General features: G+C 43.2%; 1 protein-coding gene across 5 annotated transcripts in view; it reads left to right on the top strand.

The window, feature by feature from the left end:
- Positions 1-152: 152 nt before the first annotated feature.
- LOC142768816 (uncharacterized) overlaps positions 153-15,253 on the top strand; it is a 30,881-nt gene continuing 15,780 nt past the window's right edge. The window contains exons 1-6 of one of the 5 annotated variants that reach the window (XM_075871092.1): positions 153-2,854; positions 3,074-3,163; positions 7,491-7,535; positions 8,636-8,849; positions 11,054-11,149; positions 12,426-12,491. In XM_075871092.1, the coding sequence (XP_075727207.1) occupies positions 3,144-3,163; positions 7,491-7,535; positions 8,636-8,849; positions 11,054-11,149; positions 12,426-12,491 (441 nt within the window). In that variant the 5' untranslated portion in view covers positions 153-2,854; positions 3,074-3,143. Of the gene's footprint in view, positions 3,164-7,295; positions 7,410-7,490; positions 7,536-8,635; positions 8,850-11,053; positions 11,150-12,425; positions 12,492-15,253 lie in introns of all 5 variants that reach the window. The other 4 variants (XM_075871091.1, XM_075871094.1, XM_075871095.1 and 1 more) reach the window with 4 other exon arrangements.

Genomic DNA, 15,253 nt, shown 5'->3' with positions numbered 1-15,253 from the left:
CACTTGAGTAGATCGATGGGTGTGGTAGTAAGCAATGCCATGCCTCTTCGTGGTTCTTATTGATGATGGAGCATCACTACTTCCCAGAAGACTGAGTAAGGTTCTTTGTTAAGGTTTAGAATACTTTCGCTGCAACAAAAACAGCCCGCCACCTCGCCCACCCCATTTATAGAGTCTGAAAGAAAACAATCCTCACAGTAGATGCAAACATAGAAATGGTGCGACGACGTACTTCTTATAAACTTCTGGCATTGGTACTGAGCTTTTCAGGTCACTAGGTGAGATGTAAACTGCTCGTTGAATACATTATGGAGTCGTCTATATCACCTTTACCGTCAAAAGCATGGGTAAATAACACATATAAAAATTGCTGTGACTTAACGTAGTTATACTTGAGCGTACGAAGGAAGATGTAGGAAGATGGTTTTCTGTACAGTTACGCTTCTCAAGGCGTGCGGCTCGTTCTTCCTCCTTCTCCTCAATTCACTGCATCCTTTTGGGTTCGTCACGTTGACAAAGTCTGACCGATTTCAGTCTCTCCGATTCACTTTCTATATTTGCCGACGAATCATACTGAGCCACCTCTTGTACTACACGATGCGACGCTGGCTCCTCCTTTGTTGCGAGGTGGTTTCACGAGCTCGTCCTGTGACGTCATGCCAGATGGCACGGTGAGTGGCGCTGCCGGCTGCAGCGGTTGCTAGGCAACGGCTCACTCAACTCGTGGTGTGGCTACCAGTCCTAGCTATACGGTGCAAGAAGCCGGAAAATGTAGCTCTTGCTACAAAAATGAAGTATAAGGCTTGACTGATTAGAGGTTAGAGGTGAAATTGCCCATCCCTTATACAATATTAGGGTGTAGCCAAGTCCCCCCTTGTTACTCCCGACCGTGCACGTGACTATGCAACTGCCATAGTCTTGGCCAATAGCGAAGTACTCGACCAGTCATGCCGTATTTTATTTATTTATTTATTAGAATATCCTCAGGGCCCGTAGGGCGTTACAGAGGGGGTGGGTACAACATTTATAACACACAAGAAAAAAAGACAAAATAAAGAAACAAGTGTCAGATGCGCAAATCGGAAAGGCAACATAAGTCAACTAAAAATGTATAAGAATTCAAGCACATACAAGACAAAGATAGATAATGGAAACTGCGTATAGTTACAAGCATTGCTGAGAAATTGCAGTCTTGAATAACAAAGGGTCTGTTATTGTTACAACGGAAGAGGGAAGGTGGTTCCAATCGGCGGCTGTTTTCGGTAAGAAGGCTGCTGAAAAGAATTTGGTGCGGCAAAACGGAATGGCAACCTTATGCTGATGATCAATGCGCGATGAGTGGTATGACGGTTGTGAAATGAGGTCTCGCTTCATTGATGGATTGTGAAAAAATATCTTATGAAAAAAATGCAGTCGCGCCAGTTTTCTCCGGACAGTTAAATTGGGCAGGTCAAGGTTAGATTTCATTTCTGATATGCTACAGTACGGGAATAATTAGAACAAATGAACCGAACTGAGCTGTTCTGAACAGATTCTAACGCGTTAATTAAATTTTGCTGCACGGGATCCCATATAGCGGACGCGTACTCAAGCTTTGGGCGAATTAGTGATCGGTATAATAGAATTTTGAGGGACAGCGGAGCGCGAGAAAAGTTGCGGCGTAAGTATCCTAGCGTTCGGTTAGCCGTACGTGACGTTTCTGCTCAGGTCACGTGACAACGAACTGTTAGGATTCAAATAACCACTCGGAAAGTTTGCAAGACTGTCGCTCGTAAGGCTGGTAAGAGCTGTCTCAGAAAGATATTCCCTAAAGGCAGAGTGGAGTTCTTAATGCCTTCTTTGATGAAAGTGCTACGATAGCTTCAATAAACGCAGGTGTGCGTGTAAGTAGTTTTATGATTGTGTGAACTGCGTGAAGAAAACTGTGTATTGGCATGTTATTTGAACTGGTTTCAGTGTCCTATTATGTGTTTTTTTTCTTTTTCGTATTGTTAATTTTTGGGTACCGTTCTGTATTATTGTTTTATTTTTCGCTGCAGAACTTTGTGATATGGAGTAGCCGAGGCAATAGACACCTCAACCTCCCCACAGCAAAACAGCTAAAACAGAACAGAACAGCATTCGTAGTAGTAGTAGGAGTAGTAGTAGTGTTTTAACGATATAATGAAAGATTCGCATTGCGGCAACTCATGATGGATTATGGCCCAGCGTCACAGAGAGATTAGAGAGTAAAGAGACAGAAAAAAAGGAGAGGGTACGCTTGCGAGAAATGAGCACGCGCAACAACGAACGTCAAGCCGGAGAACGTCTGTGTCCCGATTGATTAATATGGTGGGTTTAACGTTCCGAAACCACCATATGATTATGAGAGACGCCGTAGTGGAGGGTGCCTGTGCCACGATACGATGCGGTGAGTACCGAGCAAATGCCAACTAGGCTGCTTAAAGCAGTTTTATGGGTTATTTGAATGACAAAACTTTGATGTATGTATGGCACCTGATAAAAAAAAAGAGAGGAGAAAGTGCGTGGAGACATGGAAAGAGAACAGGACAGTAAGAACGTCACATAGGCTATCCCAGCGTTACCGGAGAAAGAGAAAGGTCAACCTTCGCCTCATCCCAATATGTACTGCCTCTTTCTTTTTCTATTTTTTTTATTCTTAGAATATGGCCACTCGAGCACCTCCTGCTCCCCGACTCAAGCGCCACATTTTCCTCTGGTAGCATTCGAAGGAAACTCTAAACATAATGGTCAGCCACCAGGAAGGCACGGGGAGATAACGCAGAGACTGTGAGGAGATAGCGCGCTGACGACGACAGAGAAAAGTATACACCGGCTGGCAAACACCTGAAGCGTAAGCAAGGCTTTGGAATTGAATTGCTTGGACCTAAGTCGAACTTGTTAGAAAGTGGCAGTTAAAAAAACCAAAAAAAAACCCCGGACAACGAAGCATAATAGACGACGAATACCAAGCGTGAGTCACCGCATGTCCAGCGTGACCTTTGAGCGTAGCTACAATATCGCATAGAGCGACCGGGCGGTGATACCGAACGTTTGCCCACGACACATGCAGGAAGGCACGTCGGCTTATCGGAACAGGCCTCTCAAACGCAGTGGCTTGCTTTCACACGGTCAAGGGAAAGATGGCTGGCGTCAAAGCAAGGTTAGTTTCCATGTTTTTTTCTTCCTATGGTGACACGAAAGTACTGGTTCTCGGCCGGTCGTTTGTGTAGCTGAATGTGTAAACGAGCCTGTCCAAATCGACATTGCTATGTCGCCCAAACAGGTAAAGCCCAGCACATTGCAGTGACTTCAACTTTTTTTATATGAATTATAGAGCTATGTCAACCACCTATATGTTCTACCCAGCACGACTGATACCTGTCGAAATGTTTCCGTTTCTAGCATGCTCGAACAAGTGAGAATTTTTCGGGCTTCCTTCCCAGAGCCGTTAGTAGTTGAGTGCTGCATTGTTAACGTTGTAGCAGAATGTCTTTTGATCGTTTTTGTGAAGGTATCTAGGGACAAAATAAACGTGAGCATTCTCCTGTTTTTATTCATATGAAGGTGGAACAATAGATATTTCCAATTTTTGTACATCAGAGGGTGGAACTATGATATATAAGTAAAGAAAGACGCTGTTGACGAAGTTTACTTAGGCCGTTTGCTTTGTTTGATGTTTCGAAGGCGGAAGCTGCCTGGATACTGCTTCGAAAGGCAGCGGAAAAGCAGCGTGGCGTTTCGTTCAGTCTTTTATGACGCAATAAAGTGTTTTGCTTGGACGTAATATATATCGACATCACTGTTAGTGGCTGAAGGATGTTTTTAATGAAACATTAGGATGTGTGAGAAAGGTCCCTCCAAGTTGCACTGAAATCGCTACTGTAGCATCGGTCTATGCTGTTACTGCAACTTTCTGACTTATTAAGCATCGGGTTGGGGCTGATATAAAGCGTAATCAATAAAGCCGTTCTATCTCCTGCAATGAGGCGGCTTTCGTAATGAATGGTGCCTGTATACAAAGATAAGAACAGAGTAAGGAAGTCAAACGAAGAATGTCCTGACGATGCTAGTCAGTTGTGTGTTATCTCGGAGATACGCGTTGGTTTCACAAAAGTTAGTGCTATGCTTGCCACTCTGCGTAGATAGCAAAGCCGGAGAAAGGTTGAGTTATAATACGTTTTTTGCCTTATAGCGCTACTTTCAAACCCTTTGTAAGGACCTAAATTTCTTGTCCTTTTTAGCAAGTATTTTGAAGCAAAGTGAGTGTAACTTTGATGGCGTATTGTAACTCGAAGAGGATAAGAGTTCTTTCGAAGGGATAGCAACTGAGGTAGGCGAATCAGAGGGCGCTGTACTTTATTAAATGCTTCAAACTAGCAGCGTGCTCTAGTTGCAAAGTGAATTTGCAGTTTAGCGTGGATGAAGTAAGTCACTGTCATCCCATTAAGAACGTGTGTTAGCACGAGCCGCAGTTCAAGTGACAGCACATGCTCCCCAATGCGGCCGCTGCACGGCACAACCGACAACGCAACTCTGGAGTCCACGGGTAAAAACTGCCTCATAGCCAGGATAGCACACTATTTATTAGAAAAAGCTATAGCGAAAACAATTCGAAGTGACCCTAGTGCTTTAACTAGGTGTCTACACTAGCGGACAAATTTATTTATTTTTGGCAACGAAGGGAAAGCTACAGGGGCTGAAATTGAGCACGCGTTTCGCTATTCGATATAATCTGGTATGACATTCGTTCCGCACCGCTGCGGAAAATCAAGGCTGTGTGCGATCAGTGTTTAATATCGATGCAGACAACACCTGCCATTCGAAAGGCACCTAAAAGGTGCGGCTTTCTCCCATGTGCCAAAACACGAAGAGACATCGTACAGATTAAAGCAAATACCAATATCTCACTGCTGTGAACTGTGTCCTGTCTTGAAAAGTCATATGCAAAAAAAGAAGGCATTAGTTTTCATATTTCACGCAGAAAACACGGAAGCAGTTATGGAACTACACTCGTTAGCGGTAGGATACATGCAAATTGGTTCTTTAGCTTTTCTGGCAACGGGGTTGCCAGGAAAAGTTGTCCGCGATTATATTAGGGGAAATATCGGGGATGGTAGATCTAGATTACGCTATTGCGAACTGCCCTTAAAAGCGAAGCTCAAGTGTCCTCCAACTTTCGCCACTTCATTCAATCGCACTTTTTAAAGTTCGTGTTTCTAGCGCCCACGTGACATCGCGGCACCTTCTCGTGAATTTACGCGGAAAACCTGTGACGCAGTTTGGGGCCCATTAATTGCATTGCGTTATCATAAACTACAGGTGAAAGTTGGCTAATTAACTCTGAACACAGCGGTACACCTTTCATTGTTGTGGCAAGGAGTATAATCATTTCATACAACAAATTAACCAGCACAATGTACATACACCCAAGATTTCACTCGTGTCAACATCTAAAAAAAGAGGTGGTTGGACTGAACACGATGTATCAAAACATTGTGGTGTACTTTGTTTTATTTTTAAGTAAAGAGAACAAAAATGTCTTATTTATTTATTTATCTATCAATACTGTCAACTTTCCTGAGAGTTTCCGGTCAGAGAGAAAACACAGAAAAAGTAAAAATAGATTGATTGATTTGCACTTGTCCTCTCTTCCTTTCTGTTTATTCGTGCGCTTGAACTGACAGTTATACCATGCATATCCAGCTAGCCCAACTTTCGATTCTGTTGCAATTTATTTGTGGTGTTTAACGTCCCAAAACCACCATATGATTATAAGAGACGCCGTAGTGGAGGGCTCCAGAAATTTCGACCACCTGGGGTTCTCTAACGTGCACTCAAACCTGAGCACACGGGCCTACAACATTTCCGCCTCCATCGGAAATGCAGCCGCCGCAGCCGGGATTCGATCCCGCGACCTGCGGGTCAGCAGCCGAGTACCTTAGCCACTAGACCATCGCGGCGGGGCAAAAGTAAAAAAACAATCCGAGACAATGTTTGTAAATAAAGGCAACATTAAGTTGATGCGCTAAACTCGTGCAGATAGTAATCCATAGTTTGTTCGAATTCTCTTTCACAACACACCTTGGCAATTTATTTGACATGTGAATGACGCCGCAACTGAGAAGAGTGAGGGATCATTTTTATTATTTTATTCATTGAGATACCAATTCGCATGCAGCCCAAGCCTTTACACTACTTTCGACACTAAACTGCTTACGCGCGTTTTTTTTTTGTGTGTGTGTGTGTCACTGAATCGAAAGTGTCTTCCCTCCGCTGTCATCATCACAAGTGTCCAGATATTGTTCCTTCATAAAACACTGTTAACGATTTTTGTTTGAGTCTTATTTGAGAAGCGGTTACTAATTGCCCAATCGCTACAGGAGTAACGACTGTATTTCATCCCAAACATGCAAAATGCCTCAAAGGTTCTTCTTGCAGGTGCGTACCAACTTAGCTCACTTTGCATACTTGTGATATTGTTGGCGGTTAAATCTAATCTATAATGGTTCGTTTTTTTGTTACTATTTATCGCAAATAAAATGCTATGAAACTCGAAATCTGTGTGTAAGATAGCTGCATAAAGATGCGAAAACTGTTCAAATAATATTCGATTTGTTTTCCTATTCGATTCAGCGCCATAACGATTCCATTCGTGTGCACTTTGGCTACAAAATTCATTATTCGCACACTTCTAGGGGGCTACCGTAAATCATGTGATGACGTCACAGACTGCTAAAGTTTGTTACGTCATCATGACGTCGCCTAATGACGCCATCAGATTTGTGGTTTTCTGAGAGGTTGACCCATCTCGGAAGTACTGGGAAACAGCGTGAGACACAGAAAGCCTCTCGTTGCTGCAACTTGAGAGGTAGGGAAAACCACGTTGCATGCGAAAAGCCTTAAGGAGAAGTGTGGAAGCAAAAAAGTTTCCTACAAAAAACTAGAGCGAATTCTGGCGGTGCAATCGTTTAGTTACCATGAGGGATGATGGCTAGTACATCAATTTGCTTAGTATTTGTGCTTGCGGGCTGTGAGCACATTCGTGGCTCCGTTCATTGCAGTGTTTAGGTTTTGTTTCAAATAAAAGAACAATCGGGTTTGAGTTTCGTGACGCGATATGAAAAGGTAGGCCTAAAAAGTTAAGGTGGTGAAACGCAACATTTGTTCATTTTTGTTCCGTGAGGGAACAGCTCAAAGCAACACGAAGCCAAATGAAGCCGAAAGTACGAAAATTGGACAAATTCATGTACTACCCATCAATGCCTTGCTCGCGTAAGCACCCTTCGTTGCAGCTCCCATAGACTCTACCGCCAGAGTGTGCTCTAGCGTACCTATAGGAAACCCTATGGCTGGAAAGAGCAACACAGTACTGAGAAGAAGTCGGCGTTCAACTTTCAGTTATAAAGGTATAGCGGAACGTGTGACTTCGTCACATTTAAAAACGCTGCTAATATTTATCCGATGGATTGTTTTCTGTACGCTTGCAGCTACGATAACCAGCACTCAAGTGGTCCTGAGGAATCCTCGAGCAGGTAACTGTTTACTTGTCTGTATACGGATACTTTGTACCACATAGTCTATAGCTATGCTGACGTGTGTAATACGGAGCCTTGGGGCTAAACTTCACATGTCGCCCTAACGTTGAGACTTGTGGGGATGGGAGAGAATAAACAGAATGTTTAATAATGCCCTATTAATAATCATAATTTTGACAGAACAATATAAACACCTACAAAGGCAAAACATTTACTTTAGTCGGCGACTTCATTGTAGGCAATCTGGAACTTAGGACCTAGCTTGAATGCCGACTCTTTAAGTCACTTTATGTCACTCAAAGTACATTATATGTGGCCACGCTCAGATAACGTACGCTTACTCATCCACACAATGCCCATATTTTCAACCATTGGTCGTTATTCACTTCATGAAGACGTGCGCATCTTTTTTTTTTTATCTGCTTTCAGCTGATAACACCACGAGCTCCATGTTTCGAGCTGCATTGTTTCGTTTTTTGGGTGCTTATTTTCAAAGAATAAAGCGTTGAGGCAGTTATTTATGCTTGCTGCATGCTGAAAGTGAATGCCTGAAACTAAGCGATCATTGCAGACGCTTAGAAAGCTAAAACACCGAGGCTGTCTCAGACACAACTACCACGTATAGCAGCGTCCGCTTCTTTTCTCATGTTCAACTGCGCCTCTGTAACGGTGGCTGCTGGCTCCATATGAAGCCGAGTCGGCAGTTTCGATATCTCAAAGCCGTATTCACATGGCGGACGTGATCGCAGACGGATCATTCAGGTGACATGACGCATAGTTTGGCTCCCTCCGAAGCCACTATTCACAGGACAGGGGAGAATTCACGCCATACAGGCAGGGATTTCGGCATTGCCTCCCGAGGATCCCAACAGCGATTTGGCCTTTCGTCGTTTCACGAATCGGTCCGCGCGGGGCGATGCGAGGACGGGGTAACTGACGCACTCCGCAGGCTCGAATCGCGATTTGGTACGTTACGTGAATACACCTTAAAAAAGCATTTATTGACTCTCGTAAAAGCAGATAATGGCCAAGTGTTTTCATAACAAGAATCGCGACGCTAAAACACTCACCATTTGGACCTTCTTTTTTTAATGCAGCTACTATGTGAAAGTGACGCTGAAGGATGGCCACCATGTTACGTGCAAGTTACACGCAGAAAACGCCGGGAACCTTCCCCGCTGCATCAACTGCTACTTTTTCATTACGTCGTGGGTCAGACTCGTATGCCGTCACAGCGTGTGCATTGAATGTTTCAAGAACTCGATGACATTCGTTTGTCCTGCAGATTCAACACTGACTTTCAAATACCAGGTGATAACTTTTTGTTTTCATCGTTATTGGAGGGAACCTTTTAAAGCCAGAGCACGTATTTAAATAGAGAGTAATAAGTTACACAACTGCATGCGAAGAAGAAACTGCTGTCAACAGTCGAAATGTCAAAGCAAAAATGCATATTCAATATGAATGCACGATTTAATAGAAAGGTGTTGTCACATAGGAGTAGAAAATGAATTGATAAGCAGCTCTATAGAGGCAAGTTGTTGGGACATGAAAAAAATCTTACTAAATAAAAGCGAGGTGTTCATGAAAAGTGAAAGATTAAAAGGCAACAGCAAAGCATATTCAACAAGGTCAGAAATATAAGTGAAGAAGTGAGTAATTCAGAAGTCCACGCTTTGGAATGTAGTAACCTAACCAATAATTTGCAGCGCTTTTTACTTGATACTATAATTCAATTTTTCGAATAAAAATCTCATGCTACTGTGTGTAGCATACTTAATTTTTTAGTCACAAAGGATATCAATTTCAGTGTCCTGTGCTTGGTACTCTTGCTGTGATATAGGGTAGTTTTTATCGATATTGTTTCCTTTAAATGTCTCGTTATTACCAATTATGTACTTTACAGCTGTCACGCTCTAATATTTCAATAACGCTGATGAAGGGATAAGGAAAGCTATAATTAAATGTGCCGGTAAGGTTATGATAAGTAAACATAGAATATACATGATGTTTTACAAAAAAAAAAAACTGCTCTTTCCACGAAAGCAATCCAGAAGGCTGACTGACACAAGGGCGCCCAACCTCTACTCTACGTGATGACGATAAAAGTTTGCTGTATAATCCGGTCTTCTTTATGCTTCGAGAACGATGGCCTCATCGAGACGAGAAAACTCCCGCAAAATACACAGCGTACGACAGTGCGGCTTCCCGGATTCCGCTTTAAATTGTCGGCGTGTGCACGCATGTAATCGTGGATAGTTGACACTTTTTTCGTTGTTGGTTGGACTAGTCACAGGTCGGCGAGAAATGGGAAACCCACTCATTCAATACATTTTGCTCTTTGGGCTCAATCGCACTTAGACTGACCAAGTATTTTTTTTTTCGATTGGACTCTCTTGTGCTCAAGCTCGCAAAATATTTCACCCTCGGATTCACTCAGACTGACGCTCGTAGCTCCATCGAGTTTGGGTGAGTCAACATAACCATTTTCGACCGTATTGCGAGTGCTCTTTAACACCAGTATCTCGCACAATAGATGCTCTACTTGGTACCTTTTGATATCGTACCTTCAAATACGAGTTACCTGCGGTTTCAATGGAGTAACGGCATTTTAGTTTAAAGATATGCATGACGCGATAGATTTTTTTTCAAGAAACTCCGCTGAAAAAGCCCTTGGGGAAATAGGGAAGGGCAGAACTGGCGTCTCAGGTCAATATATATTGAGGTGTCCTATGAACACTATTGTGCTGTATCATGTAGGAGTTGGCGTGAGCATCATTAATATGAGCACACATAAAGCTAATAGTAATGTTGGAGTGACCTAGAGTGCTTACGCTTTTCAATGTGGCATATCAAAGCTATCAGAGCACATTGTGGTCAGCACTGCAACACATCATCCTTGTAAATTCGTGCTGCTGTCTACGCATGTCACCGGTGCATCCTATCTATCATCAGCATTTCTGTCAACCTGGATTCACAATCACACTCACGTCTACTCGCAGGTATTCCAAAGAAGTCTGTTCGTACACCATTTCAATAATTATTGATCAAAGGCGTGAATTACACAAGGGGGTGACTTGAACCTCTGCAACTCTTCCAGGGGAGTTATTTATAAATATATAAAATTCTGCCACCCCTTAGAAGAAAAATGACCTCTTTGGTTTGCAAACATTCTTAACTCGTTTTCAAGATACTATGGCAAACGAAGCCATGAAGTGCACTTATTACGTGAGATATTAGTGCTAAAGAGCACTCGCAGCATAATCGAAGAAGCTAATCCTAGGCTAACAGACTCATGGGTCGACTAAACAGGACCCACTCAGACTCAGATCAAGCTGAGTGTCCAAGTTTGAGTTTTTTGGCTCAGAAAAAATTTCGCGAGTTTGAGTTCAGGTGAGTCTAAAGAATGAAATATATTTCATGAGCGAGTCTGAGTGAGTTTCACAAATTTTTCCGACCTGTGACGATGCCTCATTACATACGTATTTTTCCATTTCTGTTTTTGTTTTGTGCAGGCATCGACAGGAAGTTGCACGTATGGGGGTACATGGGAAGACGTCCTCATCGAATGCACATTATGCGGAGCGCTGAAGGTTCCCAGCTCTATCGCGGTGCGAGCACTTTGTTCTGTTTGAAATGGCTTCTTTATGGGCGAGTGTCATGAAATCAGTGCACAAGCAAAACGGCGTACCTTTTACTGACGTCATCAGAATATTATACCATAGTCACATGGCCACAATTAGCTCATAAGAACGAGAGTTAACTGATTTTATGCGCTGTGTACTTTACAGTACCAATGTTTGGTTCGCACATATCACCGCTATATACCATAGCGTTTCCTAAAATTAACTAAAGGGAACTGTGGCGCTGCGATCGTTCAGCGAAATTGGCAATGATAGGTATAGTTCACGGATTGGCTATAGTCTTCATACTTGCGGGCGGCGAATCGCACTTGTGGCTTCGTCTGTTGTTGTGTGTCGGTTTTGTTTCAAAAGAAACAACGATCCTTTTTGAACTTCTTTAACTCTAGGACCTTTTGAATACTTGAAGTGGTAGACATCATCATCATCATCATCATCATCATCATCATCATCATCATCATCATCATCATCATCATCATCATCATCATCATAATCCTCCTCCTCCTCATCATCATCATCAACATCATCGTCATCATCATCATCATCATCACCATCATCATCATCATTATCATCAGCCTGACTACGTCCACTGCAGGACAAAGGCCTCAGTTAAACAGGACTTGTGCCTGCCGCTGCCAATTTATACCCGCAAACTTCTTAATCTCATCTGTCCACCTAACCTTCTGTTTCCCCCTAACCCGCTTGCCTTCTCTGGGAATCCAGTTAGTTACCGTTTGTATATATGTTACTATCAAGTAGTAGACATAAAATGTTAAAGTGGTAAAGCACAACCGCTAAACATTCGCTGATTTTTGTTCAGCGACAGAACAGCTCGAAGCCGCACGACCACACATGAAGTTCGAAGTACGAAGTTTAGGTGAATCCGCGTTCTACACATCATTCCCATGCTCGCTGAAGCGCCATGCGTTTCAGCTCCCATATAGGGACTAGCGCCAGAGTTCCTGCTAGTGAATGTATGGGGCACTCTTTTTCTATATACCACTTGTTTCGTTTAAACCCAGCTGTCAATAAATGATGGAGAAGGCTTCTGAAAGACTGGCATCTATACGAATAGCAGTTAACTACAATTTTATAGAATATTTATTAGTAGTGGAAGGAAAGATGACACAAAAAGGAGAACTGTCCAGTGTAACATCGGCGAAAGGCTTGAGCGCTTTTACCACTACGTTTAATCGGTGTTTGATATTGTTTCTACTTCCGACTATCGAATGCCTTTTTTTTTCAGAGCCACATTGAAAAGGAACACCCCGTTACTCAGCGAAAATCCCGCACTGCGCGGGAACTTGTGCAGGTGGGTCGTTTCCAAAGCCTCTCGGTAATCTGGCATAAAATTCGAACACTCTCATACCACGAACGCAATTGTTTAAACAGGAAAACACGTCTATCTTGGGCTCATAACAGGAAACAAGCTATCCAAGCCCATGACATTCTGCAGCGTTTTTCTACGCATCGCAGAGCTCATAAATTTTGCCGGTTTCTCCGTTAAGGGGGAGGGAGCTGATTCTTAAATTTTATCGCAACCTACCCTCTACATTTCTACCTACTGGTTAACAGAAGTTTTCACTGCTTTAGCACACTCACACAAAAAAAAATGCACGTCGACGGGAAAAGCGCTATCTCAAAACTTTAATACAAACTGAAAGGGTGTGGTAGTTACATTACGTTGCGCAGACGCATTAGCGACATCGTCCAGGTGGCGATAGTGATGGAGGCCTATCGAACCAAAGATTCAACTAGATGTATTCCGCGTCATACAGCGACTCCGACGCTTGCACTCTAAAAAAATATCGAGTAAAAAGGTTGTCTTTTTGTCCCACAACAATAATCGTCATCAGGCATGCGTGCGCTTCCTTATTTAAAAACTCGGCGCTGGCCACTTTCCTATCGCGAATGCAATGTAACCCTGTTAATGGGCATGTCGATCGTGACCGTCATCTATATTGCGTTCCATACTTGCGCTATCGCCCCGCGATAGCGCAAGTATGGAACGCAATATAGATGACGATTATCGTTTCGGGACAAAAAGACACCCTTTTTACTCGCTATTTTTTTTGAGAGTGTGGCTGCAACAGTCACAATCTGTCTCTTTTAGAGAAATGCCTCCGTAAGGGCACGCGCCGTTATATAGTTCCTTCTAGCAAGGATCCTCCCATCATAGAATGTCGGCTCACAAGAGAGCAAGCTTTGCAATGTGCCAAAAGGTGCGCAGTGAAATACCTTTATTTTTAAATGGTTTCGCGTGTTACCTCATGCGGTCATTGACGCATCTTCCCGCCTATCATGTAATACTTCCTATAGGTTAGAGATAGCACATACATCAAGCACACGAGTCGCACATTGATTGATTGATTCGTGGGGTTTAAAGTCCCAAAACGACCATATGATTATGAGAGACGCCGTAGTGAAGGGCTCCGGAAATTTCGACACCTAGGGTTCTTTAACGTGCACCCAAATCTGAGCACACGAGCCTGCAACATTTCTGCCTCCATCGAAAATGCAGCCGCCGCAGTGGGGATTCGATCCCGCGACCTGCGGGTCAGCACCCAAGTACCTTAGCCACTAGACCACCGCGGCAGGGCGGAGTCGCACATTGAGTGCAGTTGAGTAGAATGAAAGTAACAAAGTATACTTTCTTGCTTTTTCCAAAAGCATGCCGTTTCTCGTTCAATTTCCAGAAAAAGATGTGAGGTCGGCAGAACTTCAATCAGTCAATCCATATTTTCATACAATCAAATTTTGTAGTGCAGTATGAGAGGTCCTCGACTATCTGGCCTCCATTGTTGTCAAAAGTTTCGTGCACAGGGAGGAGGAGGTCCTAATTATAATTACTGTAGTTTAAAGTTCCATAATCGCGTTATGTTTATGAAAGGCGTCGTAGTGGAGGGCTCTGTAAATTTTGTACACCTGGGGTTCCTCAGCGCACACGTAAACCTAAGTACATGGCCTCAAGCATCTTCATCTCCATCAAATATGCGGTTGCTGGAGGCCAGACATGGTCCCGCGATCTGCACCTAAGCAGTCGATCATCACAACGACAAGAACACCATGGCGGGTGCACAGGACCTCCTGAGCAAAGCTAGGGTACGCATTTGGCGCCCCTTTGGTTACAGACAAGGAGGAGCCCCCCTCCCTAACATTACATACGCCTTTGTATAGATCTAGTTAATTTCGCGTCATTCCGATTCCAAAGGACCACTGTGTCTGCATCCTTCGCTGTTTGAATTAGAACGCGGGTAGCCTTACTACGTTATTGATGAAGAAAGGGTAATAATCTCTACTGCGGAACCTGGTCATAAATATCATTGAATAGGCACCAACTTTGTTCTGAAAACACCAGATACTTGGAGATGTTACGGCGGGAGTGCCTGAAGAACCAATGCACATTGATTTTTCTAGTGACCCGAAAAATGCTTAGGTGCTTAGTTTTTTTTCTAACATGGACATTGTCTACAAATACTACATTTACGAATTACGTGAAGCCGTCAAAAGCACATTCAAACGTAATTCGAAGGTCATATTATACAGAATCACAGAAAGATTAGCGAACTGATTTGGGTCAGCCTTTCACGGCACGCAGCGACACAGGCGTTTACGTGCTAAAACGTTGAAGGATTTCTGACACTTTTTACAATGCACCATGATGAAAGGACAAGTGGGGCAGCAGTGGAAAGAATGCAAAAGACGAGACGACGACAGGACATGCGCTACACTAGCAACTGAAGTTTTTATTGAATAACGTCTCATTGCAAGCAGCACCGTAATTGAAAATGCCACAGAAGGTAAAAATCGAGCAAAATCAAGGTACCAGAGTGTAAATATCCTCTTGGAAATACGGACACAACACAAACACAATGAGAACTACATTTCATGTGTCACCGTGCGATACAGGGGTTGGTGAGCTAGCCATACCCTTTAGGTCAGAGGTTTACAGTGCCTTAAAGACCCGTGGGTCGAAACCTACTGATGTCTTTACATTAGAACGCCTTAGTAAGCTAAATGCAATGTCTCTTTTTTTATTTCTCAAACTAGATCAACATTTGACGCCGTAGCTTA

Source organism: Rhipicephalus microplus, chromosome 8, assembly GCF_043290135.1.
Source record: "Rhipicephalus microplus isolate Deutch F79 chromosome 8, USDA_Rmic, whole genome shotgun sequence".
Lineage (NCBI taxonomy): Eukaryota > Metazoa > Arthropoda > Arachnida > Ixodida > Ixodidae > Rhipicephalus > Rhipicephalus microplus.
Note: the sequence above shows the minus strand (reverse complement) of the source record. Positions and strands in the feature narration are given on the sequence as shown.